Here is a 27,598-nt window from a genome sequence, read left to right on the forward strand (position 1 = left end):
CCCCAGGATCACGGTGATAGGGACACATCTTTTAAAGAGGGACTATACCGATGTTGTGGGAATATTCAGGCTCTGGGCTGTGCCTGCAAGGGTTGGGAGTTGAGGACACTTCTGAAGATGAGCCTACGATCGGTACTGGGGAGGTCAGAAGGGCCCTGGAGTAAGTGAGGACAGGCTTGGGATTAGAAGGCTCAACGGAAAGCGAGGACAGGGTCCTGTGAATGCAGCTGCAGGGCACAGATTTGGCTTCTAGTCGCCTGAGTCACCAGAGGCTCCCTGTCTGCAGTTACCTCTCCCCTGGAGGAAGACAGGCTGAGGAGGAGTGGGTGGGGCATAGATGATTCCATATAGACACGTGTGCAGACGGACAGCTCCTGGGGTTTGGTCCTCTGAGCCAATTCTGAGTGCCTGGGTTGTTGTTCAAAGTACCTAACTCATCTTGACTCCACCCTTTCTCATTTCCTCCTCCTCAACACCCTCCCCCTCCCCCGGCTTCCCCAACCAGGCTGCTCAGGCTGGTCTCCCAGATCTACTTGCCTCAGTCTCTGGAGTAGCTTGGACTGTAGGTTTGGCCACTACAGCATAGCATCCCCTACTTTTATTGGGAGACTCCCATAGTTCAGCTGTCTTAGCTGCCCTCCAAAGCCATATGTCATTGTCCTTGGGGCTTTGGTAGTTAGAGGCCTCACTGACCCTTTCAGGATGCTGGACCCCAGAAAGGGCTTTTCCAGTTCCCCAAGTCGGGCCATGCTCCCTTTGACTTGAAATTGATATGCTAGCGTTGGTCTGCTTCTCGCCCCAGAAGTGTGCTCCCTAGGAAAGATGCTATAGCATCCTTGGGAAGCTTGTAAGGAACTAAGACTCTCAGCTGGGCGTGGTGGTGCACACCTTCAATTCCTGCAGAGGCAGGCAGATCTGAGTCTGAGGCTAGCCTAATCTACAGAGTGAGTCCAGGACAGCCAGGGCCACACAGAAAAAAACCCTGACTCAGGGTGACACAAACAGAAAACCAAAGCAAACAGAAAGAAGCTTAAGACTCGGGCCCCACTCAGCACTCAGATTATAGTGCTCCAGCAGCTTGGAGCAGTAGCAGTTTGGAGGCCAGTCAGACCCTTGGAGACCTCCTCTCTGAGTTGTACTTCCTGTGGGAGGGCTGAGGAACCCCCACTAGGGCAAAGTTCCCCAGTGGGAGAGTCAAGCAGAGGTCACCTGGCCTTCCAACTGAATGGAACACTTTGGCTGAGGGGTTTCTCCATATTTGAGGGCTACCGGGCCAGTCTACCCTTTCATCGGTCCTCCAGGCCTTGCTCCTCTGCTGCATTCTAGTGATGTCAGGAAATGGTCCCCAGCCTCTCTCTCAGTCAGCTCTCTCTGATGCTGCCTGCTCCTGCAGAGGTGCCTTGACCGCCGTGAGAGCCCCCAGCCTGACTCACCGTCTCTAATGTTCAGCCATTTTTCCGTCCGTGCATGCTCTTGGCTCTCCATAATTTTTTTTTTCTCTCTTAGGGACTTTGAGTCACCTTCTTGTGTACCTACTATGTGATGCTCTCAATTGTCACTTCAGATCCTTCTCCATTGTTTACAAGTTTCCTGTAAAGCCTCCTGCTAGACTGCAGGACCTCATCTGTCTCTAGTTTGCCCTCCGTCCCCAAATGCCCTGTTCTGGATTTCTGTGGTTCATTTTTTATTTAAACTTTAGTGCAGAACTTTGCTTTCTAAAAGGCAAGACTCTCCATTGTCTTTTCTGCTTGCTGGGTAAAACTCTGCTCTCCGGTCACCCACTATTTTGTTGGTTCCTGGACAGTCTGTCAGGGTTGGTGATGGGTTGCACGGACAAAGATGGCCCCCTGCGGGCTGGAGAGATGGCTCAGCGGTTAAGAGCACTGACTGCTCTTCCAGCGTCCTGAGTTCAAATCCCAGCAACCACATGGTGGCTCACAACCATCTGTAATGAGATCTGACTCCCTCTTCTGGAGTGACTGAAGACAGTTACAGTGTACTTACATATAAAAAGCAAAAACAAAAACAAAAAACCCAGCTGGCCCCCTGAGACTATAAAGGAGCAGAGACACCTCTGTTGACGCAGTGCTGTGCCTTGCATGCAGCTCATTCTTTGGGTGTTTGTGGTGATGCTCGCATTGTGTGTATAGAAATGTGACGTGTGGTGGCTTGGGATGTCTGAGGAGGATGACAGGTGACTCTCACTGTTAGGTAACTACTAGGAGGTGCTCTCTAGTGTTATTTTAGAACACATTTGAACATTTTAAAGTTTCCCACAGAGCATCCTACTAGGCTGGCCGCAGCTCATCTGTCTTTAGTTTGCCCTCTCTTGACTAAGTATCTTTTCATTTTGTGTTTAAGGGTTTTGTTTTGCTTGTTTTGCTTTGTTTTTGTTGAGACAGGATTTTCTGTGTGGTCTTGGCCGCCCTGGAACTCACTCTGTAGAGGGGGCTGGCCTTGAACTCAGATATCTGCCTACCTTTTCCGAGTGCTGGGATTAAAGGCGTGTGCTGCCACCACCTGACAAGTTTTGTTTTTGTTTTTTGGTATTTTTGTGCCCATAAGTGTGCAGGTGCCCACGCACACTTGTGTGAAGGGTAGAGGTTGACATTGGGTTTCTTCGTTAATCACTCTCCACAGCATTTTTTGAGACAGGGTCTCTACTGAGCCTGGAGCGCACAGATTGAGCTAACTACCTGGTCTGAGAGCCCCAAGGATCTTCCTGGCTCTACCTCCTGGACTTTGGGATTACAGGCTTTGTACTGCCATGGCTGGTACTGGGATCTGGACTCAGGCTTTTTCTTGTGAGGCAAGCTCTTATCAATGGAGTCATCTTCCCAGCTATTCATTATGTGGTATGTTTGTTCAACATGGCTCTGGAAAGAATAGGTTGATACCATACATATGTGATCTATGCCTAAACACACTGTGGAGCCCAGGCTGTCTGTGATTATGTAAGCACAAGCTGAATCTCTCCAGCCCGCAGAATCCCGGATGATGATGCATTTGTCAGGTGTGCCCGCATTATTGAGTGACATATGTCCGTGTTGTCACCTTGACCTTCTTCTCATGTGTTATGCGTTTTAACCGAAGTTCATTCCTGCCAGTCCTCAGCCCTCCTGGAGGACTTCCATAGGCTTTTTTCTTTTTTTTAAACTAAAACCTCTCAAATCAAAGGCCATGACCTCTAGCTACTGTCTGGTTCATTGGCCTGGATTTTCTGTGTAATCTTGGCTGTCCTGGAAGTCGTCTGTAAAGGAGGCTGACCTCACACTCAGATACTCGCCTGCCTCTGCCTCCTGAGTGCTGGGATTAGAGGAGTGCACCCGCCCTCCACGCCTCCCCTCTGCTTTCTGACAAGTCTTTCTTTGTCTGTCTGCCTGAGCCTGGAGAGAAGGGGGCTGATTTAGTCCAGCCATCCTCACTCCATTCTTGTGTGATGCAAAGTTGGTTCTGAAAGAAAATCATTTCTGGCTCATTACTCGAATTCAAAATGAGGCTCATGGGTGACATGTTTTCAGAGTTCTTGTCGTGAGCAGTCATTTCTGTGAGATGGGGCAGAGGGGAGAGGAAGTGTTTAGTTCTACAGTGGAAGGCACTGTCCTCAGCACAGTCTGGTGCAGAGGGTGAGGCGATGACTTTGATTTCTGGGGATCGCTTTGGCGCTCTAAGCTTTTAAAGGGTTAATTAAAATGGTGGGGGGGGGGTAAATGACTAAAAAAGAAAAGAAAAGAAAAGTCACTGTAAGTTGCTAGCTTACTATGTTTATATTCTTCAGTGCTGAATCCAAACACTGTGGACACTAGGGAAACTTCTCGCCACGAATCTGTATCCCCAGCCTGGGCTTCTTTCTGTGTCTGTTCCTGGTTGTTTGAAAGAGGGTCTTTCTGTGTTCCCCAGGCTGACCTCAAGCACCTGGCCTTAAGCAATCTTCCTTCCTTAGTCCCCTATGTGGCTGGTGATACAGGCACAGGCTGCTGGGCTTGGCTTTTTTTTTTTTTTTTCATTTTATTTTTTAAACTACTAACAAATCCAATCGCACACCTTTAATCTCAGCCCTTGGGAGGTGGAGCAGGTGGATTTCTGAGGCGGCCAGCCTGGCATATAGAGTGAGTTCCAGGATAGCCAGGACTACACGGAGAAGCCCTGTCTGGAAACAAAACAAAACAAAACAACTAACCAAACAAATATAAATAAATAAATAAATAGAATTGATCAATTCTTATCCCTTCAGGGACTATAGCTGTTGCTTTATTCTGTAATGTAAGACACGACCTCAGAAGCACAGATCTGTGCAGGCTGACCTTTTGTGGGTAGGAAATCCATAATATGGCAGTAAGCAAGGACATAGGTAGAGAATAGTGTGGGGCTGCTAGCCTGCTGTCTGTCCCTCCATGTGTTTGGGGCGTCCTCATGTGTTTTTACAACCCCTTGGATTTGCTCTGACCAGCTGTCGTCCACCATTTTTCTGCCTTGCACATAAGTCAAAGTGACTTTAGCTCCCTGGCATGGCAAGGGCCTTGCAAAGAAACAGCACTTTCAAAGTTAGCCCTGTAGCAGAGCTGACCAGAGCGTGATTTTAAAAATACAATGAGATTAATTTATGGAAGGCCTTTTGCTGCCTTCTCTTGCCAGCAGTCAACCTCAGAGTCTTTGTGGATCCCCAGAGAGTGGGGGACTTTGGCAGCTGTGTCCAGACTTCAGGTGGCCCCAGGTCTGCTGGCTTTGGAAGCCAGGCTGGCAGTGCTGGGGGCCTCCATCACACCAGGCCAGCCCCATCCACCCTCCAGTGTTGGAAAGCGTGGGTTTCCGCCTGTCTCCCCTGGGGCTGTCCAAGGTCTCCTGTATCCTCCTCTTCTTCCTCCTCCTCCTCCCCTACTGGTCCCTTCTATTCCTACTCCGGAAAGGGATCTGCCCCTAGTCAGTAACCTTGTTTCCTCTCAGCCCAGTATTTTTAAACTCGAGTCCAAGCTATTGTGAGCAGTTCCTCACTCGTCAGAAAGGCTCCCAATGTCCCTTAAGGGCACCTGGCAAGGGTGAGCGTGTGCAGCTGGCTTTGGTCAACTCCTGACACACTGGGCACTTCCCAGCAATCTCAGAGTAGGCCTGGGTAGGAATGGGTGTGACTAGATGGCAGGAAGGCTGATGCTCACCCAACCCCCATCTCTTAGGTCACCTAGATGAGGAAGAAAGCCCCAGGGCCATCCGAGGGTACCCTAGGGCAGCCGCTATGAAGGACAGTAGGATCTATGTTCCATTGTGACCCCATTTGCTTGTTAAGCCAGTGGCTTCCTCTTAGCTGAGGCTGTACCTTTGAGGAGGTGTCTACAGTGCAGGGAGGCGTCCACAGAGAGGCGTGGCTTTGCTCCTAGTCCCCTCCCAGGCAGTCCCAGGATGGATCATTTATGATTTTTGACACTCTTGAGTTCTGCTCTGAGAAGGTCTTAGCTTGCCACTGTCACTTATCTGGGACAAAGCAGAAAGACTTGCAGCTCAGCTGTAGCACCTGGGCTTCCAGCCTGGGCACTGTTGATTGACATGGGTGTCAGGGCCAATCTTCATTGGGTCAACAGAACACTGTTCTGGCCTCAGAGGGAACAAGCAATCCTGGGACCAAATATGAATGCTGGTGCCCAGAACACAGACCCAGGTTTTCCATGCTCACTGAGGAAGCGGTCACATGAGTTTTTTTATTGGTCACAGAGTAAAATAAGTTATAATCAGTGTGTCGATGGGGCCACTGGTAGGTAGGTGGGTCACAGCCAAGTAGGGAGACTCTGTTGTAGGCTTTCAGAAGTTTTCTGAGATGTTCCTGGCTTTCGGGTTGGTGAGATCTGGCAGTCAGCTAAGAATCATTTTAAGGTCTTGGTAGTTGCAGGGATGTTTAGTTTAGACACAGGCATAGACAGTAGAGAGTTCTCAAAGGGCCTGAAAATAACCCAAGGTAATTTGTCTTTTGTCTGCAACATTTTAATTCTCCCTAATCTTCAAGTTTAGTCCTTTGGCCTTGTAGAATTGCTAACACAGACACAGCTTGCCCCTCCCTCTTTCTCCCCCCACCCCCTCTCCTGGAACTTCAGTTTGCAGTTGTGGGCCTGCCTTATGCCTTGTAGATGTTCTCAACATCCTGGCTTAGGTCTAGTCTCCTCCAGATGTCAGAAGCCGCCCCCTCCCCAAGTTGTGGCTGCCAAGACTGTCCTGAACGCTGTCACATGCTCTGGGGTGTGAGGGGGAGGCAGAGTCCTCCAGTTAAATAGATGAGCGTATCTGTAATATAGTTCAGCTGGCTGTAGAGTAGCCTCTGCCGTCCTTGGGAATTGGTCCTAGGACTCCTTCCGACACCGGCACCTGAGCAAGCTTAATTTTGTCATATAAAGTGGGAATATTATCGGCACAGTGTCCCGTCCACTCTCTGTCATCTCTGGATAACTTCTAACGCCATGACACTGAAGTCCTGTGTAAGTCTGCACGGCATCCCTGGAATACAAGACCAGAGAAAAGCCTGTATCTGTTCAGTACAAATGCAGTTTTTTTTTTAATGTGTTTAACCCAGGGTTGGATGTAGAAGCCACAGGTTTGGGAGGGCTCGCTGCATCTGCCACCCCCATGTGCTACATGAGAAAAGACTTAAACCTCAGTGTCAGAGAGGTGAGAGTTCAAATCTCGGCTGCCCCACTTAACAGTGGTGCTATGGGAAAGGTGAGTGGCTTGCCTCTGAGCTTCAGTTTTTTTCATGTGTGAGTGGAACTTATAAGATAGCCACCCTCAGAACTGTCATGAGAGTTAGCCTCCTGCACTACTCCTGAGAGTAGGGTGGGGTGGGATGAGGGGTGAGGATGGGGAGGGTAAGGGGGGCGTGGCATGGCGTGTCTGAGCAGCTGCTTGAAGGACAGTAGTGTCCAGCAGTCGCTGTCTACTGGGCGCTGCCTGTCAAGAGAGCTTGGACAGAGACCACAGAGCTATGTGAGTGGGAAGCTGCCTGTGGGCCGGGCAGCCAGATGGTAAGCAGAAGGCAGAGGGAACGAATCTGGTCTGGTGAGTGGCAGGTAGACCCAGGTTGACCACAGCCAGCTTTTGAACTTGTTGCCCTGAGGTTGGGTTTGTGTGGCCAACCCCCTCAACCCCCAGGGCTAAATCTGAAGCTACTTGACCTCGGCATTTGAAACCAAGAAATTGCTCATAGCAGACCAGTGGTAGATTTCCTTTGGAAGCATCCTCATTAGTGTTCCTGCTGGGTCCTATCTGTAGGAGCAGAGAAGCCTGGTTGCTATCCCTGAAATGTCCCACAGACTGAAAGAGCCACACAGGGGTATTCCAAAGAGTGACTGGGTGGTACAGTAGTCATTTTAACATCTGACAAACATCAGTAGATATGTTCAGTTTTCTTCTGAAGTCTCCACATGCAAGCTTGTGGAGTCTATACAGACCTATGTGATTTCTCATGCTCAGCTGTACACTGTGTTGAGCACCGTAGAGCCAGCCTGGCCCTATAGCCCTGCAGCTCTGGCCCACTATGTTCCTCCGTTCTTCCCAGAGGCCAGTGGATTTTGAGCATTTTAGGTGAGCATGCCGGAGTGCTGTCAGGGCAAGGTTGTGTCCACTAGTCCCTTGGTCTGCATAGCCATCTACTGTAGCTGTATAGAATGCAGACAGTTATGATCACAGTGCTTGGAGTCTGGGAAGACCAGGATGAAGGCTCTTACAGACTGGGTGTTTGGCAAGTCTCACTGTGTGCTCATGCGGTGGAGGGGTGAGCCAGTGCCCTCGAGTCTACTTCTCCTATCAAGACTCAGATCCTATTACAAAGGCCTGACCTTTAACCTAATCACTGGGTCAAAGGCCCAGACTTTTGTTTGTTTGTTTGTTTGTTTTTCGAGACAGGGTTTCTCTGTGTAGCCCTGGCTGTCCTGGAACTCACTCTGTAGACCAGGCTGGCCACGAACTCAGAAATCCACCTGTCTCTGCCCTCCAAGTGCTGGGATTAAAGGCGTGTGCCCCCACTGCCCAGCTAATGCTATCATCTTGGAGTTAGGATTTCCATATATAGGCTTTTGAGGGGGACATAGGCATTCAGATCATAGTGGGAACTCGGTCAAGAGGACCCTGAGTGACAAAGTAGGAAGTTAAATGTGGTAGTTTTGACTTCAAATAATGTCCTTTCTGTCATCAGAAAGAACATTATTTGCTCCAGCATATATGCTCCAAATGAGCATATATAATGTCAGAAAGGTCCCCTCTGTAGATGGGAGAAAGGGGACAAGGCCATGACCAGAAAGGGGCAATGATTTTTCTGAGGATGCAGCCAGGGCTCCTGTGCCCCAACCGTGGGTGCCTATGAAAGGTGAGTCCAACCGGCCACTGTATGGAGACTAGAGCATCCTGTCGGGGTGGAGGAATTCCCACGTGAGGTGTGGTTGAGGCCTAGGTCAGAGCCTAGAATTGGCAAATGCCTAGTGCAGGGGCCACCAGTGTACAAAGGAGGTGTATGCTGAGGGAGAGAGCGAGGGGAGGGTTTGGGAATGGGACTTTTGCTAGGGTTTGAGGCTGGAAGGAGTACCTTGCTCTGCTCATCCTGGGTTCATTCACCGCAAAGGCTGCAGTAATGATGTAACTAGACAGGGTTCTTGAAGGATGTGACAGCCTGTGGTTAGTCACCAGCATCCGGGACACTGGGAGCTCATGGAATAGTTTTTGACCACTTTTGCGGGAGGATTCACTATTATTTCATTATTACTGTCCACTGTTTTTCTCTTCTCTTCTTCAGAAAGGCAGGAGATAGTCAGTACCCCCACTCTACTATACCTGGTATGGCAGAGGCCCAGAGATGGCCAGTGACTTTTTAAGTGTCACACAGCCTTTTCATGGCAGGACTGAGACTTAATCCCAGGTCTTTCTAGCCCTGGCTCTGCACCTTTTCCCTGCAGAGAACAGAAGGAAAGCCGTAGGTCATGTTAGGCAGAGGAGGTTGCTTTCCTGTGGTGTCTGCTCATGGCCTTGTGGATTCTGTGTCTAGAAACATGACCTTCTTTCTGAGCCTTCTTCAAGTGGATGTTGATGGTGGCCTCCCCTCCAGAGGAAGTGGTAATGGGCAGGGCTGCAGAGGAAGTGGCTGGGGGCCTCCAGAGGGCAGAAGATGATGAAGGTTCTTGTCACCATCCTGGGCCCTGGTGGGTGGGTGGGGAGGCTGGGAGGCAAGACCTGTCATGGGGAGATACACCCCAAGGGGCCTCCTGCCCTCCCTCCTCAGGCACCTCCCACTTCTGTCCTCTCCTTCCCTTCCCTTTTCGCTTCTGCTTTCCCATGTTGCAAGTTTTTTTTTTTTTTTTTTCCTTCCTTCCTCCACAGCTTGCTGATTCTTTTGTGTAAACCAGCATGGTTCTTACCAGAGCCTGAGTTAAGAGGAGTTGAAGAGGGCTGGGGCTTTGAGCCTCAGACTGGCAACTAGATAGTTAACTCTACCGGACCTGACTGGTGGAGGAGATGGGGCCCAAGAAGTGCTGAAGGGAGGTAGTGCTTTGCAGGGGTTGCCTCTGTTACTGCCCTAGCCTCAGATGCTCTAGCAGCCAGCTCCCCCCATGCCAGACTCCCTGTGTTCCTTTGCCCTCTCCAGTGGATGTAAAGTCCCTGGAAACAGAATAGGTTGGGCTGGAGAGGAAGCCGTTGGGTAGAGGAATGGCTTCTTTGGTTTTGTTGATGCTTTTTGTTTGTTTGGTTGGTTTGGTTTGGTTTGGTTTTTTGTTTTTGTTGTTGATTTTGTTTTTTTGAGACAGGGTTTCTCTGTGTAGCCCTGGCTGTCCTGGAACTTGACCAGGCCTGTATCCTCGGTTCAAACACACAGAGATCTGCCTACCTCTGCCTCCTGAGATCAAAGGTGTGTGCCACCACTGTCCTGGTGAAGAAATGACTTGTAATGGCTGAAGCTCAGCAGGCAGGGCACAATGGCTGCTGTTACTAGTATATTTCAGAATCGTTATTAAAGAAACTTTTTTGTTTTTTGTTTTGTTTTTCGAGACAGGGTTTCTCTGTGTAGCCCTGGCTGTCCTGGAACTCACTCTGTAGACCAGGCTGGCCCTGAACTCAGAAATCTGCCTGCCTCTGCCCCCCAAGTGCTGGGATTAAAGGCGTGCGCCACCACTCTCCGGCAGTAAAGAAGCTTTAAATGTTTCCAAGGTGTGTGCACGCACACATGTACACACATCCACACAGGTATGTGCGCATGAGTGCAGGTGCCTCTGGCAGCCAGAGGAGGACATTGAATTCCCTGGAGCTGGAGTTACAGGTGGTTGTAAACCACCTATAGGTGCTGGGAACAGCCCTGCTGTCCTTCAAGAGCTGCACATACTCTTAGCCCTTGAGCCGTCTTCGCAGGTGCTACCCGGTTTCACAGGTGCTACCCGGTACAGAGAAAGCCAGATAGACAACTGTTGTTGCTGTGGTCCCGAGTCTGGGGCTAGACTTCAGATGATTATGGATCCCTGGGGAGGGACAGACACATTCCCTGGAGGTCCCTCACTGCTTGTGCTAAGGCTGCTCTGGCTAGATGCCAGTGATGCTTCCTAGGGTCAGCCTGTGTTTACTGCTCTGTGGTATGAAGATAAACATGATTTGCTGGAGATAAAAATGAAGAAGACCACCCCAAGACTGGTGTGTGCACGAGGCCCAAGCTTCCATGTCAGTACAACAGACAACCCAAACCAGAAGGCCACTAGAGCCTTGGGAATGCCAAGGCCCCAATTCTGACTGCCCCGTGGTAGGGGGTTTAGGGTGACTGAGGGCACCCTGGATATCAGAGAGGCAGCTAGACTGTCCTGGAGGGAGGAACCAGTGTTGGGTCTTGCTTGTTTCTGTTTTCCTTGTCTGGGAGCCCAAGCCCATTCTTGGCCTTGTAAGGTGGGTGCCCTTGTCCAGCCCCTTCGTGCTGGCATGCTGCCCTGTTTCTCCGCAGGAATCTTCCTACCTTTGTCCAGAGTCCTGGGCTCTTTCTGAAGGATTCCAGGCCCCCCTTACCTTCAGAGGCAAGAGGAAATCCAAGAGGGCCAAGGACGTGGCTGGGTGCCGCTGTTAGTGAGGAGTTTAGAGCCCAAGGTGCCAGCGCTGGCCTAGTCCAGAGTCTGGTGGAGCCTCTCTTCAGTAGACTAGCTAGCCACTGCTGGGGGTGACAGTGGGAGTGGGGACATAAATATGGAGGACTCGGTCTCAGGTAGAGAGGGAGCGATGGTGCTTACCTGTGCTTGGGGGCCCAGGGCAGGGGGTAGGGGGGAAGGGGGGCTTTCCTTTGCTTACCTGTGCTTGGGAGCTCCCGGGAGGGGGTCTTTCTCAGAATGAGAGGGAGAATGCCTGATGGGTGTAGAGAGAGGCTGGATAGGAGGAGAACCAGCTTTTAATGCTTTAGTGCAGCTACGGTGGAGGTGCATTTATGTGTGTGCCTGTGTGTGTGTGTGTGTGTGTGTGCGAGAGAGAGAGAGAGAGAGAGAGAGCTCTAGGTTTAACAGTGTGCATGCGTCACAATCTCACTGCATTTGCTTGCACAGGGTCAGGAGTACAGGCAGCACCCCGCTTGGCTGTACATTTTAAAGTAGTCATAGAGGGTTTTGGTTTGTTTGTTGTTTATTTATTTTGGTTTTTTTTTTTGTCAGGGTCTAACTTTATAATCCTTGACTGTCCTGGAACTCTCTATGTACACCTGGCCGGCTTTGAACTCAGACATCTATCTACCTCTGCCTTCCAGGTGCTGGGCTAGAACACACGTGGCTCAACAGAGGCCGTTTGAATGTTTATAATACTCAGCAGCGAGCAGTAGATGAGTGACTGTCATGTAGACTGCCAGATTGTCACATACTTTACGTGTGTTGAGCAGTCTCACTGGACCCTATGAATATATAAAACCATCCCTCTCTAATTAGAATGTAAAGACATTCAAATGCAGAGAAAGTAGAGTGTACCGTTTAGTCCTTTCTCCTTAATCAGCTGGGCCTGGTCTAAGTGCTGTTCTCAGGTTAGCTCAGCAGACCGTCTCGGGCAGGAGCCTTCATACCCTCAGTGTAGAAAGGTAGACAGAGAAGAACACAGTCAGCTGCAGTCATGCGTCACACAGCGGAGAGCGTCAGCCCGGCCCAGCCGGCTGCGCCGTCCGCCCGCAGAGAGGTGTGGAGAGGCAATCATACAAAATGCAGAAAGCAGTGTCTGGAATTCTTTTGATTTTTCTTTTTTGTACTATTCTAGTTTTAAAATTCTGTGTGTGTGTGTGTGTGTGTACTTGTGTTATTTTTAGAATATAAATAAAAAATAACACAGAGAGTACTGTGGATTAAAAAAAATAAAACAAAACAAAAAGACAGCAGCAGATGGGAGGTGGTGGCTCACCCCTTTAATCCCAGCACTCTGGAGGCAGAGATTGGTGGATCTCTGTGAGTTCGAGATCAGCCTGGTCTAGAGAGTGATGTCTAGGACAGCCAGGGCTGCATGGAGAGAAACCCTGTCTCGAAAAACCAAAAACCAAATCAAACCAAACCAAATCAACAGTGGCATGCTTGCTGTCTATAGCTTGCTGAGATGGGAAACTGAGGTGGGTGGGCCAAATAATCCCTGAATTGTAGGATTAATGGATTTTATTATAGAGTGCATCACACTCTCCCCCACATTCTCTCTTTAGACTGGAGGCAGCCTGACAAAGAAGGAGCCTTGCCCCCAGGATGCAGAGCCCACGGCCACCTTCCTTTTCTTTACCAATGATATCTTGGGGCAGGACTCCTCACCGTGTTTGAAAAGCTGGGATGCAAAGGTTCCCACATGCCTGGCCAAGTTGGACAAGCAGCCGTTCTCCTCGGCCAAGGCCACGGCTCGGCATCTTTAAGGCTGATCCTGTTGGGGTTTGGTCCCAAGCCAAAAGGACTTGGAGACTTAGCATTTCCTGGCTGTGCCAGGGTGGCCCAGCAGGCATCTCCTCCTGGGAGTGTTGAGTGTACGTCTGTGGGTCTGTCACTTCTCTGCTTCTGTGCCACAGAATCTTTGCTGTCCTCAAGTGTCACTTCTGAAACTTGGCTGGCTCCTTTGTCAGAGAGTTGATTGGGAAGTGGCTCTCTCTACTTGGCAGGACTTGTTAGCTGTGTATGTCCTGGCCCAGCCAGAGCCTTTGGCTCCTGTCAGGCAAACAAGTGGCATCTTCCAGAACTAGAACAGGATGACAGGAGAGCCAGGAGGAAACACTCTTGTCACTTCCCAGTCTTCTCGTGTTCTACAGAAGTACAGACTGGCCTTCCTCTCCTTTCTGCCTGCCCGTCCACCTGTCTGCTTAACCCTCCTCCTAGCCACCTGCCTTAGCTACTTTCCTATTGCTATGAGGAGAGCCATTTTGCAAGGCACCTTACAGAAGACAGAATTTATCCGAGACTTACAGTTCCAGACCTCAAGCCAGTGACCATCATGGTGGGAGCATGGCAATAAGCAAGCAAGCAAGCAAGAAAGCAAGCAAGGTGCTGGGGCAATGGCTGAGAGCTCACAGCTGACCCACAAGCATGAGGCAGGGATAGAGGAAGCGACAACTCAGAATCAAGCCCACCCCTGTGACACACCTTCCAACAAGGCCACACGTCTAATCCTTCTCAAACCGCTCCACCAACTGGGGACCAGGCATTTGAAGGAATGAGCCTAGAGGGGGCCATTCTCACTCAAAGCACCACCCCACTCATTTGTATCCATCCTCCCACCCGCTCATCTGTCCTTCCACCCTCTCATCCGTCCTCCCACACCCTCGTCTGTCCTACCACCCTCTCATCCATCCTCCCACCCCCTTGTCCATCCTCCCACCCACCACGTCCATTCTTCCTCCCTCATGTCTATCATCAAGGCTTCCTTCCCTGTTCTCCCCACCCCATTCCCTGGCCATTCTGTGCCAGGCTCTATTGGGGTGTAGGCTGAGAGTAATCAGACAGGGGCTTGGCTTTTCATAGCTCACAGCCAGCTCAGATCTGAGTTGCGTGTGACTGTAGCACCAGCAGCCTGTCGTGGAAGCGCTAACAAGGGCTCAGGCAGGGGCCAGTGTGCTGGCCAGGGAGCTCACGCTGTGTCTGTTCAGCTTCAGGAAGCCACTCAGTGCCTGTGCGTGTTGGTAGTGGAACAAGAGGTGGTCACAGAGGGCTGGGGCCCAGTGCCGTTTGTCTGGAGACCCTGGAGATGATTGGCTTAAGGCAAAGACCTGGGCTGTGAACCAGACCTGCCTGAGTTCAAGCCCTGAGAGTTGCTTTCTAGTGTGTGACCTGGGACATGTCTCTTTCTCTCTCTGGGCCTTTTCTCTTTTCCACAGAAGGGGTGATTTCCATCTCCGTTCCTCCTAGGCCTGTACTGGGTCAAGGTCAGTGCTCAGCTTCCTGCCTCCAGAATACCTGCTGTATTGTAAGCCTTTCTTAGCCTGCCTCCTCCTTGCCAGCCTTTGATTCCCAGCTCCTGCTGAACGCTAGGCTCTAGGTCTGCTGCCTCTCATCCCCTTCTTTTCCTTGCAATAACCAGTTCTTCTCTGGCCTGCACTGATGCCCTCTCCCTGGTCCCTAAACCAACACCCTCCTATGATTGGTGGCACTCATCACCACTCCCTACGACATGGTCCGAGACCCGCTGGTTCCAGGGGCCTGGACCTCATCTGACACATGCCCAGTACAGCCACGAGCATCCAGAGACAGGAAAGTAGAAACTTTAGCTTTGCCTGCTCCAGACTTCAGCTGTTGGCCACACATAGACTTTCATGGACAGGTCAGCTGGAACTCTTTCCTCACACCTGAGCCTTAGCCAAGTTGCTAGGTGACCTCAGCAACAGCTGTGTGTCTAGGGGTGGGAGTATCTGTACCACCCTTATGCCTCCCTCTCTCTTTCTTTCTGTCTGTCTGTCTGTCTGTTTCTCTGCCTGCCTGTTTCTGTCTCTGTCTGTCTCTGTCTCTCAGTCTCTCTCTCTCTCTCTCTCTCTCTCTCTCTCTCTCACTCATCCGTGTGTGCTGGAACCCTCCCTCTTTCTGTCTGTCTGTCTGTCTGTCTGTCTGTTTCTCTCTCTGTTTCTCTCTTTCTGTCTGTCTGTCTGTCTGTCTGTCTGTCTGTTTCTCTGCCTGCCTGTTTCTGTCTCTGTCTGTCTCTGTCTCTCAGTCTCTCTCTCACTCATCCGTGTGTGCTGGAACCCTCCCTCTTTCTGTCTGTGTGTGTGTCTGTCTGTCTGTCTGTTTCTCTCTGTTTCTCTCTCTCTGTTTCTCTCTCTCTCTCTGTTTCTCTCTCTCTCTGTCTCTCTCTGTCTCTCTCTCTCTCTCTTTCTCTCTCATCTGTGTGTCCTGGAACTTGCTCTGGAGACCAGGCTGGCCTCTAACTCACAGAGATCCACCTGCCTCTGCCTCCCAAGTGCTGAGATTCAAGGTGTATGTCGTCACCACTGCCTGGCTTCAGCTCCTTTTTCTCTTTCTGGAAAAACAAACAAAACTCTCCTGGAGCCTGGGACTTTGAAGATATTCTCTCTCCTCCGAGGACGTTTTCTACTACAGAGGTCCACTGGACTGTTCTGCTCTGCGTGTCTGCTGTGTTCAGTACATCAGCCACCTCTTCTTGGTCAGGAAGCATTTGACACATGGCAAATGCCACCAAGTTACTCAGGTTTCACATTATTATATTCTGATTCATTTATACCTCCCTGGGTAGCTAGCAGCAACCATCTGGTCAGCGCGGCTCGGGCTGCCTGCCTCTGCCAGCCTGTAAGAGCTTGTAAGGCCAGGGCTGGGGAAGTGCTCACCTTCTCTTCTGTCCAGGAGACTCCTTTTCACTCCCTGACCCTTACTGGGACTCCGGAGCGTAATTGCCAGCTGGCATCCATGAAAAAAACCACTTGTTTTCTGTGGCCTGTCCTCAGCTCCTCTCTGTCTGTAGGCATGCTCTCTTCCCAAGGACAATGTCTTTATCCTGTTTTGTTAGGATTGCGGCTTAGCCTGTTTTCCCTTGTTGCTAGATCTCACTTGCTACGTTCAAGGGTTGCTAATATCCCATTACAGCAATTTAGTTGTCCTCTCACCATGAAGCATTTAGGCTGTTCCTGCCTCATTTCATTATGGGCTGTGAGCTTGATCCTGTACATTTCTTTTGTTGTCTTTCTTGAATTATTCCTTGGCTCTAAAGCCCCAGAAATGAGGGCTGATAGGCTTAAAAGGTATCTCAGACATATCTAAAACAAAGACAAAATCAAACAAACAAAAACAACAACAAAAACAAAAAACAAAACAGAACCACTCTGGCCAGTTGTTTCCTTTAGAAGACTGAAGGTATTTGAATTCTTGCCTCTGGTGATGAAGGCTTCTCTTTTACTCCATCATCCTGGCATCTGGTCACTAGTGCTGTTTTTGTTCATTTAATTGGTGTACAGCAATCTGTTTCTTTCACTTTTTCTTTTCTTTTTCTGTGGTTTTGGTTTGCCTGTAGTTGTACTTACCAAGTTGGTCTCCAGGTCTCAGGTTATCTCTCCTGGGATATTCATCTTGTGAATATCCCTCTGTGGTCACAGTGGGACTGAGATAGCCCTATGTGTGGCAGGTGTTAAAACTCTTCCATCCATGTCTGCTCTCTGTGGGAACAGCCCCAGATGGGAGACTCATTTCCTTTTTGGTAGCAAATGACACGAGTCCCCAGGGGAGTTTATTGTCTCACATAACCCAGTAACGGACAGGACAGCTGGGCCCAGTGCACTGAGGTCCTCAGCACTCTGGCTCCTCCCTCTGTGGGCCCTGCTTCCATCTTGTCTTCGCTCTCTGGCCGACTCTGAAGAAGAGACAAGATGGACTATTCTGTATTAGAATGTAGCTAATCCTAGTGTTGTATCCTGTAGAATGTTCGCCGAGCAAGCGTAAGGCCTGGGTTTCAACCCACAGCACCACTAAGCAGCAACAGCAACAGCAACTCAGGGATGGGGAGATGGCTCCCTGTAAGCACTTGCTATGTGACCGTGAGGGCCAGAGTTTGGATCACACCACTCATGTAAAAGCCAGTAATCCCAGACCATGAGAGCTGGAAACAGTCAGTCTCCTGGGGCAGACTGGCTAGACAGACTAGCCAAAACCATGAGTGACGTAGAAAGACACCCAACCCCAGACCTTCACATGCATGCATAAACACGCATGTCCACATACATGTTAACACATGCACACACACCATACATGCTTTAAAAAAAGCAAGCCCATCTTAGACTTGTTCACATGCAGGACTAGGGATATAATTCAGTGGCAGAGCCCTTGCTGGACATGCCTGAGCCTTAGATCTGAGCCCTAGCACACCCGCACAGAAGCCAGGAAGGTGGGGGTGGGGCCCACAGTTCCCCACCTTCCACTCTGCCAGTTTAACCACCCTACAGAAAGAAAAGGCTGCTTTTCTGGTAACCTTAGGAAAATGAAATCCAAAACAAACAAGAAAGTATTCAGGGACAGTTTGCCCACCTAGGATCACATGCCCAAGTAGCTAAACCAGCAGCTCCGACAAGGTTGGCTGTGACCTGTGGCCCTGACTGTTTGGGTTGCGTGTGTACCTGGACCAGGGTAGGATCGGCCCTTCTGGATCCTGGGCTGAGAGTGAGGCAGTTCCCAAAGAGAGTAGAGTTTTGTGGGAACAGTACAGAGTGGGGTGCCCCAGTACAGAGTGGGGTGCCCCAGGACTCATTTCCAGACAGCTGCAGAGGCTACGAGGCCCTAGTCTTCTGCACCCCATTCTCCTTCAGTCATTGAGCTCAGGCTTGGGTCTCTGCATTCTTTTTTATGGACTCAGTTTCTCCATCTGGAGAATGGGAATCAGGGAGTTTATGAGCTGTGGCTAAAGTAAAGGCCTTGCTGCATTCTGGGATATCAGCCATTTCTTAAGAAGGGAGAGAACCAAGCCCAAAAATGGGACCCATCTGGGGACTGTCCCCTCCCTGACTTTCATGTTACCAGGTCTCAGTAATCCCTCAGTTTATGAACTGGCTGGCTGTATCCCTGGGGTAGGGCAGGGCTTCTGGCTGGCCTAGAAGAGTGGCCCCACCTCCTCGAGGCAGGGTCCCAGGCTGTCACAACTGGGAGGATTGTTCCCACAGAGTGTCTGAGCCAGAAAACACAAGTGGCCACTGTCTCTGCTTTCAAGGGTGTGGGCTCTGAGGTTAGAGACCGCCAGCGAGCAGCAGGGCTGAGGATCCCCCTCGCCCCTGGTCTTGCCATACAACTGACAGATGGATTTTTTGAAGCCTTGATGCTGCATGCGAATGGAAATCCTGCCTGCTCTCTTCAGCGTGTACTTCATTTGTTCAGACCCTCAGCCCTTTCTCCAGGGTCTCCCCATAGCAGAGAGAGAGAGAGAGAGAGAGCGAGCGAGCTTGGGCATCGTGCCCCACCCTTCAACTGTACAGAGGGGATCTGGAGCCCCAGACAGAACTCATGCTGACTGCATCGGCAGCTCTGGAAAGCAATTAGGTTCAAGGACTTTGAAACACTGGGGTGGGGCGGGAGGGGGGTGCAGGGGGAGTCCTGTTGGCTACAGCTGTATGGTGCTGTATGGTGATTTCACCCTTCTCAATATGTGGCTTCTCTTTTTATGGAGACGGGGGTCTCACTCTGTTGGCCAGGCTGGCCTGGAGCTCCTGGGGCCAAGTGATGCTCCTGCCTCTCTGCCTTCCAGGGAGTTGGTACTACAGCCACACACCTGACTGACCGTCCATTTTCTCATACATTAAACAAGCAGCAAGCAAACAAACAAGCAACCCCTAGAAGGCCTAACATTGTCTTTGAACCCAAGATCCAAGTGCTCTAGACTCCATGCTCCCCTCTCCAGGCCTCGGTCTGCTGTCTGGGAAGTAGGCATGTGGCCAGTGCCTGCCTCGGTGTCTGTGGGAGGCTCAGTGCCTGCACCTGTCGGGGCCCCTGGCTGTGAGGGGTTGGTTCTGGCTGTGCTTGCCATTGGTCTTCAGCTTAGAGCAGCTAAACCTTCTGGATGTGATTTGGTGCTCTGAGCAGTCTGGCTTGTGACAGGTCCGGCCTTCAAAACTCACACGCCTGTCTGAATCTCAGCCTCCTCTGTTGACTGAGAATGGTATTTGCCCTCCAGGTCTGGGTGGCACTGGGCAGCACTGGCTGGTTGGGGTTGCAACATCCTCTGCTGCTCTTTGGGACTGGGCTGTTGTTTCAGCCAGGCTCTTAAGGAATTTGGTTTTGGCACAGTCACTGCGTGGCCCCTCCCTGGTGGGCTCTGGCTTCTGAAGTCTGAGAAAGGCACTGGGCACCGATTGAGCCGTCTTGGTGTTGATATTGGCTCCTTGCTGGAGGCCCGGCCCTTTGGTCAATGCGCCTTTTACAGTGTAAGGCAAAGCAGGTTCCGTGCACTCGTGGAAAACAGTCCTCATTCCTCCAGGGAACTCAGGAAAAGGTGTCACACAGCCTGGGCAGTGATTAATAGGTGGCTTTTGCCTAGCTTATGGTGGCTGAGAAGGTGCTGTGGTCACCTGACCCTCAATCTGCCACCCCCAAAGGCCCACCCTTCCTCTCTGCCTCTCCAAAGGAAAGGCAGAGAGGAAGAGAGAGGGGGACTCTAACTGCTTATCTCATGGATTTATGTGGGGGAGGGGCGCTTTTCCAGACAGGGTTTCTCTGTGTAGCCCTGGTTGTTATGGAACTCACTCTGTAGTGAGTTAGGTTGGCTTCCAACTCAAAGATCTACCTGCCTGTGCCCTGCCTAGTGCTGGGATTAAATGCATGTGACAACACTCCTCACCTCTCTAGAGGACTTTTAAGCTGTTCTGAACAAGCATTCAAAATTGAGGGAAAAAGGACCCCTCCGCACATCCTGCTGACCTGGGCTGGGCTCTGGAGGTTTCCTGACTTCTACTCCGAAAAGAATTTTGGTGGGGGAGGGCCTGTCACCAGGCGCATGCAGGCTTAGTAGCTGGACTGCTAACCGCACTGCCCCGAAGTGTGATTGAGATGGTGCCTGAGCTATCACACCTAAGAAGTGTCAGCCAAGGGGGAATGGACTCTGTCCCCCATAAACGAGGAGCTGTTCTCATCCTGCAGGGGGTTTGGGGCTCTTAGCAGCTTAGATAGGAAGACCTGAGATGAGAACAGCCAGGCAAATGCTGGTTGGAACCTTCACACCACTTCCTCCTCAAAGGTGCGGTTGGTGCCTTCTGAGGCCACACCCATCGCAGCCACCCTGGTCCCTCTCTGCAGGATCGGTGACACCTCTCCATCCTGATTTTAATTCCTGAGGGCAGGGAGCAGGTAGCTGTCTGAGTGTTTGGTCACCCTAAATGGGCCTGGCCCGAGGCATAGCGAGTGAAGTCACCTGGTTGTAAAGGCTTCTCTGTGATTGGATGAACTTGTATAGTGTGCAACAGCGGTTCTCAACCTGTTGGTCATGACCCCTTTTGGTGGGGGGTCAAATGACCCTTTCGCAGGGGTCATCCAAGACCATGGGGAAAACACAGATAAGAAAAAACTTATGATTCATACCACCAGCAAAATTACAATTATGAAACAGCAGTGATGTAATTCTATGGCTGGAGTCACCACAACAGGAGGAAGTCTATTAAAAGGTGGCAGTGTTGGGAAGGTTGAGAACCACTGGTCTGGGGAATGTAGAGAATCTGCGAAGATAGATGACCCAGGTGTAGGTCCTAGGCATGTCTCCTCTCTGAACTCGGACTTGCTTTGCTGGAGAATCTGAGGTGTGGGTCGCCGTGCTTGATCCTGTGAGGGAACTTGTGTTGTCACTCAGGGGCTGGAGATGCACAGAAAGGACTGTCCTGGGTGGGGTGTGTACAGTTGTCACTAAAGGTCAGAGTGGGTGTGGTGCACGGCACCCCAGAAAGGCGCTGGTGGAGCACCCACTGCCCCTGTGTTAGTGACAAGCAGCTGCTGGCTTCTAGGGCTGTGTCAACACTGTGAACTCTGCCCTCGTGAGCACCAGGGTAGAGAGGCTGAAGGTTGTTAGCAACATCTCTGGTAGCTTGGGGGGGGGGGGGTGGCACTGAGGTAGTTGTGAGTCTTGTGTCTAGTTTCCAGGTCCCTCTTGTGTGGTGGAGTGGCAGGACCCAACTGTTTACAGGCTTATTTCGCTCTTTTTCGAATTTTGGCAAAGCAGAGTTAATATCCTGTTCATCACTTTAGCTTTCGAGGCCTACAGTTCTTTTGGTTTTTTTTTTTTTTTTTTTTTTTTTTTTTGGTTATATCTTACTTCCTTATCAGACACACAGAATGTTCTCTCTGGTCTGAGCTCCCCAGTGTTGACACCTCACGTGCTCTGGCCATTGTCGGGAGCGTCTGTGTCCCCTTGGACATCGGACTCTGTTTTCACACTTGTGTGGGGGCCTGGGAAGCCTTCTGGGGCTGTCTCCTGCCCAGCCTGCCCTGTAACCTTCCACATCTCCCCTTTGCAGGCCAAAAACAAGGAGACCGGTGCCCTGGCAGCAGCCAAAGTCATAGAGACCAAGAGCGAGGAGGAGCTGGAGGACTACATCGTGGAGATAGAGATCCTGGCCACCTGTGACCACCCGTATATCGTGAAGCTCCTGGGGGCCTATTACTATGATGGGAAGCTCTGGGTAAGAGAGCGCCAGCCTGGGCGCCATGTCAGCATCTGCTGTGTGGGCAGGGCTGCAGCGGGGAGAAGGTGAAGTGGGCTCCCTGGTAAAGCCTTTGGGTGTGAGAGAGTTCTGACATCCTCTCGAGCCTGAACATGGCGCTCCATGAGGAATTCTTACCTTGTGGTGCCTTGGACATGGAATACTCCAAAGTCCAGTGAGTGAGTTCTGGACAGGTGCCCAGAGGCCAGACATGGACAGGGCACCTGAGAGCTGATCTGGTGTCATTTGCAGGAGTCACAGATCTCCTGCTTCTGTACTCCCCCACTGTGAGCCTTTGGCTCCTGCAAGGGCCATGGGACGCCACTGGCTTCATGGGTCGAGACTGCCCTACAGATAGCTCTGTCACCAGCCTGCCTCATGCTGATACCTCTCAGCTGGCAAAACCCAGATGCCCTACAGTGGGCAGCTTGCTGAACCTGTGTTCTGCCAACTTTGTCTCTCTGCTCTCTCCTTTCTCGTGTGTGTGTGTGTGTGTGTGTGTGTGTGTGCGTGTCTGTGTGTGTGTGTGTATGTGTGTGTGTGTGTCTGTGTGTGTGTGTCTGTGTGTGTGTGTGTATGTGTGTGTGTGTGTGTGTTTATGTGTGTGTATGTGTGTGTATGTGTGTGTGTGTGTGTGTGTGTGTGTGTGTGTGTGTGTATGTGTGTGTTTCCAATGGGGAGGATTAAATCCAGTGTCTTGTATATGCCAAGTACTTTGCCACTGAGCTATATCCCAGACTGATAGTCTATATATACAGATACATATATGTAAAAACACACATATGTAAATAATCCCCCTCCAAACTCTAGACACTAAGGAAGCAAAGTGATGTGTGTGCAAGAAATATCTCAAGTAAATTCTGGGTACAGCTCGTACTGTCAGAATCCTGCAGACATTTGGAGACACGGCTGAGTGCCCTCAGGCACCTCCGCCATCACTGGGGCTGTGTGAGCCCAGGTCTTGCCACTGTTGATGGGAGGGTCGGTTCAGAAGTGTACATTGATCAGAAAGGATGTTTTAGGCATGGTACACACTGCTGTGGTGATTTCGTGTCCTTGGAGGTCTTTCCATGTCTAGTTAGGTCTCAGAACACTGGGAACTTGCTACTGGCCCGTGGTGGTTTGCTTTCTTCATGCCCAGTGGGAAGCAAGAGTCTTGGCTTTTAATGACAGAATGCCCGACTCACTGGTGCGAATGAAGAAAACTGGTTCATTGGAGAAAGAGATCCTGCTGCTCGGGAAGAAGGAGAAGTTCACTAGGCCTCATGATTGCTCATCTCCCAGGCAGGAATAGAGCCAGCAAGAGGAAGAAGTCTGGCCAAGGGACAGGGAGTTGGTCCTCCCCTCCCGGCTGGTGTTAGACTCTCATGCCCACAGCTAGGGGCTGCCTGAGGAGGGGCTTTTTGAACACAAGACATTTAGTTGGCGCATAGCTCTGGGGGTTCAGGGCCATTGTGCCAGGATTGGCTGGGCTCTCTGCATGGACTGGGGTCAGTAGGAATCCAGAGGGCTTTGCTGAAGAAAATCACATGGTGGTACTGACAGCCAGAGCGCATCTCAGGTTTCGGGTGACTTCATGACTAGTCTCCACTCTCTGCTAACATCACTGCAATGGGGACCAGGCTTCCAGTGTTTGAACTCTTAGGGGACACACACAGGCCACGGCATAGCTCCCACTGCCCAGGCTCCCCCCACGCCCCACCCCAAGTCTCTGTGCCCTGTCACTTGCTTCCCCTATCACACACACATATAGATTGGAGAGCAGAAACTCTCAAATCTGTCACATTGTCCTCTGACCTCCACACATGCAGTGGCATGTACAGGTACAAACACACACACACACACACACACATAATAATGATGATAATATTTGTTTTTAATCAGATAGAGAAGAAATGAGACTGAGGTCACTGGAAAAAAGCACAAGATGAAACCTCCTTGAGGCTGTTGTCAGAGGGCCCACTGCTGACATTCAAAGTGCATTTTCTAGATGTTTCAGCCATAGTTTTAAAATAAGCTTGAGTACCATGCCTGCCTCTGTGTCTTTGCCATCTTGGTTGAGGCATGGTTGGTTCTGTCCCGTGTGAGGACGGCCATGGGGTCCTCTGTACCCACAAGAGCTGCCCTGCGGCTCTGGGGAGGCTCTGCAATGCTGTTTCCTTCTTGTTTGAAAAGATCTGAGAATTTTTTAGATTTTTTTAATGTCTGTTTCCAAACTGGCATCACAGAGCCACTTCCCATGTGAGCTGAAGTCCCCTGGCCTACTCTTCTGTGTACCATCATTTCATCAGCCCACCCTCCTACCGCCTGCCCACCATCACTGCATCTGCCCCTCCCCCAACATCCCTCTTTCTCCCTCCCCACCATCACTCCATCCCTCCCTCCCCTCCCCACATCACTACACACACCCCTCTCCTATCCACCATCTACTCATTCAAGAATCAGGTAGGCAATTACAACAAACTGGGGAAATCTCTCCTCTAGTCCTCAGATTAACAACATTCTTAGCTTTGGATTCATGAAAGCTGGGAACCTGTTTGTTTATATGTTCTAGAAGGATTTGCATAATAGTCACAAGATATTAGATCTCACACACATAGGTGGGCAATGAATGGCTTTTTAAGAAGGCCAAGATGGCCTAAGATAATTTGGCTCTGGAGCTGCAACATTCAAACTCCCCCATTCATCGACATCCCAGTGAGTTGGTTGGCTTTTGTTGAATGTTCAGTGTAAGTGTGACTTCCTTTGAGGACTTCAGTTCATAGAGTCAGAGCTGCTCTTGTACTGAGGCCTCTGGGGAGAGGTGCAGCTGGTACAGTAATTGGAGGCCATCTTGTGCAAGGCCTGGATGCCAGAGTGAGAAGTTCATAGCTGACCTCCTGGGATAGTCATATCAGTGATGGGGCTCCACCTGGCCCTCCCAGGTCATAAGCTGGGGAGCTGCCCAGAAGCCTGTAGTTTTGAGAGCCTCCTAGGTGAGTCATGGTGGTTTAAGTTTGAAAACATTTATTTTAGGCCTTGGCAACCCAGTAACATTTTGCTCAGGGGAAGTACATTCTGTGTTGTAAAAGAAAGGTCAAAGCCGGGCGTGGTGGCGCACGCCTTTAATCCCAACACTTGGGAGGCAGAGGCAGGTGGATTTCTAAGTTCGAGGCCAGCCTGGTCTATAGAGTGAGCTCCAGGACAGCCAGGGCTACACAGAGAAACCCTGTTGAGAGAGAGAGAGAGAGAGAGAGAGAGAGAGAGAAAGGTAGGTCAGGATTGGGGGCAAGTAGTAAAGCACTGAGCCTGGTCAGCTCAGGAGACCCGCCCAACGCATGGGCATGTGCTGTGGAACATGGACCAGCTTCAGAGAAAGGGGCATCTGAACTGTGTCTTGCAGGATGCATAGGAGTTGGAAAGGTTGCTAAGTTTGGCTAAGTGCGGGCCGTAAAGAAGTGAGAAGCCATGGCAGCTGAGATTGAAGGCTGGAGGCCACACTGGGGTGGCTTTCGGCCCAGGCTTCCTGTGTGGTCTCAGGAGCCAGCGTCCCCACGTAGATGTATAACAGAACTGTCAGGGCTGCTCGCAGGGACAGGTGTTGAGGAGCTGGCTGCAAGCCAAGAGCCTGCCTGCATCCTGCACAGGAGGGAAGGACCTTCCTCCCAGAGGTGTAACTCCTCTGCCTGCCGTCCTACAAAGTGAGGTCACTTTCTCCCAGAATTGACAAGCCTAGCAAAATCTTTCTAGAGGATTCACGTCTCCACTTCTGCTTTCAAATATTAAATGGTGAAGTTGTTGGGAAATCCTCCCCTCCACATGCCCTGAAGGGCTGCAGAGCCGTGAGAGCCATGGACACTCCATTCCTGGTGGTATCACCCATTCTGATATCTGTGTTTGAGGGACCAAAAGGCAGGTGAGGCTGGGGGGAATCCTCCTTAGATAAGAATGTGTTTGACCTAGTGTGTTTAAGAGGTCATCTTGACATACAATCTATATAGAAGTTATTATCTATTGAAACATTTTTACTTTTTTATTCTCCCTTCACAAATCTTCTGTGTGTCCATTCCTTATAGCGGTTTGTCTGTTTGTGTGAAATAGGGTTTCTCTGTGTAGCCCTGGCTGTCCTAGAACTCGTTCTGTAGACCAGGCAGCCTCCAACTCACAGAGATTCACCTGCCTCTGCTTCCCAAGTACTGGGATTAAAGGCGTGCACCACCACTGTCTGGGTATTATAGCACTTCTTTAAAAATGATTTTTTTTTAGGGCTAGAGAGATGGCTCAGTGGTTAAGAGCACTGACTGCTCTTCTGAAGGTCCTGAGTTCAAACCCCAGCAACCACATGGTGGCTCACAACCATCTGTAATGAGATCTGACTCCCTCTTCTGAAGCTGTCTGAAGACAGCTTCAGTGTACTTACATATAATAAATTAATAAATCTTAAAAAATGTTAAAAAATGATTTTTTAATTTTCTGTGCACTAGTGTTTTGCCTGCATGCGTGTCTGTGTGAGGGTGTTGGATCCTCTGGAACAGGAGATACAGACAGTTGAGAGCCACCATGTGGGTGCTGGGAATTGAACATGGGTCCTCTGGAAGAGCAGCCGGTGCTCTTAGCCACTGAGCCATCTCTCCAGCCCCTTTACAACATATTTTTTAAAACTTAAGGACATCTGAACTTTTGTCGGAAGCTGTTTATCCAGTCAGATGTTACAACATTCCCATAAGACTCTCATCCCCATGTGAGCTTGCATTCTCCCGTGAGCTCCATGGCCAAGCTGAGTGGATTTGCGCATTTAACTTAGCTTGGAGTACAATGGCTGACAGTCAGTTTCCTCCCTGAGTGGCTACTGTATTGACAGGCCTCCCTGGCCTCCCAGGTCATCTACTCTGGGCTGACCCCATGTAGCCTTGGCCTCGTGATTGTCCCAGCTCACTTCACTCCTAACCCAGATGGCAGTCTGTGAGACTGGACCTGTCTTCCGACATGCCCAGAAATAGTGGGAGGGACGCTGTGCTCTAGAATGCCCACAGAGGCTCCCAGGAGGGGACTCTGGCTTCTAACTAATGTCCATTTCTGTTGTGTAAATGCTCCCACTACATATGGGTCAGTATCAGGGGCTGTGTGGTGTCACTAACACAATCTGGCAGGTCTCTGTTCTCCCTGAGCTCCGAGACTGTGAGCTGAAACACACTCCAATCGCAGACGTGTGTGGGAGGACCAGAGCAAGTGGGAAGCGAGCTTTAGCAAATCTAGTGGAGAAGTGCTGCGGTCAGCCCTTCTTGGGTGGGGTCAGGAGCAGTGGCCTGTAATAGAATAGGGGAGAAAAGCTCCCTCGCGGGAGGGCCAGGGCATTTAAGCTGATCCCAGAAGGCTAGAAGGAGGCAGACCTCTCTGCAAGTTTGTAGCAAAACTGAAGTAGCAACTGGAGGAAGTTCAAAGGCCCTGAGGCAGGAGCTGCTGAGGCAGGGAGCTGAAGCTACTTCAGCCTGAGTCCAGCAGAGACAGAAATGAATGGGACTGCATTGTACTCAAGTGCCTGTGCTAGGGGCTGGGAGTTCAGCCGTGAGCCAGGCAGTCTCGTGGCACGGCAGGCAGGACAGCTAAGTAGGTAGTTCCATCCATCCCACGATGCATACACGCATGTGTGGAGGCCAGAGGTCAGTACTGTGTATCTTCCTCAAGCACTGAAGTTTGAGGTGAATTTTTTTTTTACACCGAACCTGGATTTCATTGACTCAGTTTGACTGGCCTCTGAGTTACAGGGATCTATGCACGCACACACGCACGCACGCATGCACACACACACCCACGCACCCAACTCCATCCTCCTGCATTGGAATTACAGGTGCATGTACCACTGTACCCAGCTCTTTATGAGCACCACCATGTCCTCTCACTTGCATGGCAGATATCTTAATCTTCCCAGTGCGAATGCTTGCAAGTTAAAATAAAAAGGTATCTCTCATTTTAGACATTAGATACACTTATTTAAAAAGAAGGGAGTGTGGTGGCACATATCTTTAA

The 27,598-nt window shown here is 50.5% G+C and overlaps 1 protein-coding gene across 3 annotated transcripts in view; it reads left to right on the forward strand.

Annotated features, from left to right (window-relative positions):
• Stk10 (serine/threonine kinase 10) overlaps positions 1-27,598 on the forward strand; it is a 91,330-nt gene that overhangs the window by 452 nt on the left and 63,280 nt on the right. For all 3 annotated transcript variants that reach the window (NM_009288.2, NM_001359177.1, NM_001359178.1), the window contains exon 2: positions 21,407-21,571. In NM_009288.2, the coding sequence (NP_033314.2) occupies positions 21,407-21,571 (165 nt within the window). The remainder of the gene's footprint in view (positions 1-21,406; positions 21,572-27,598) is intronic.

The sequence above is a fragment of the Mus musculus genome, chromosome 11 (genome assembly GCF_000001635.26).
Source record: "Mus musculus strain C57BL/6J chromosome 11, GRCm38.p6 C57BL/6J".
Taxonomy (NCBI): Eukaryota; Metazoa; Chordata; class Mammalia; order Rodentia; family Muridae; genus Mus; species Mus musculus.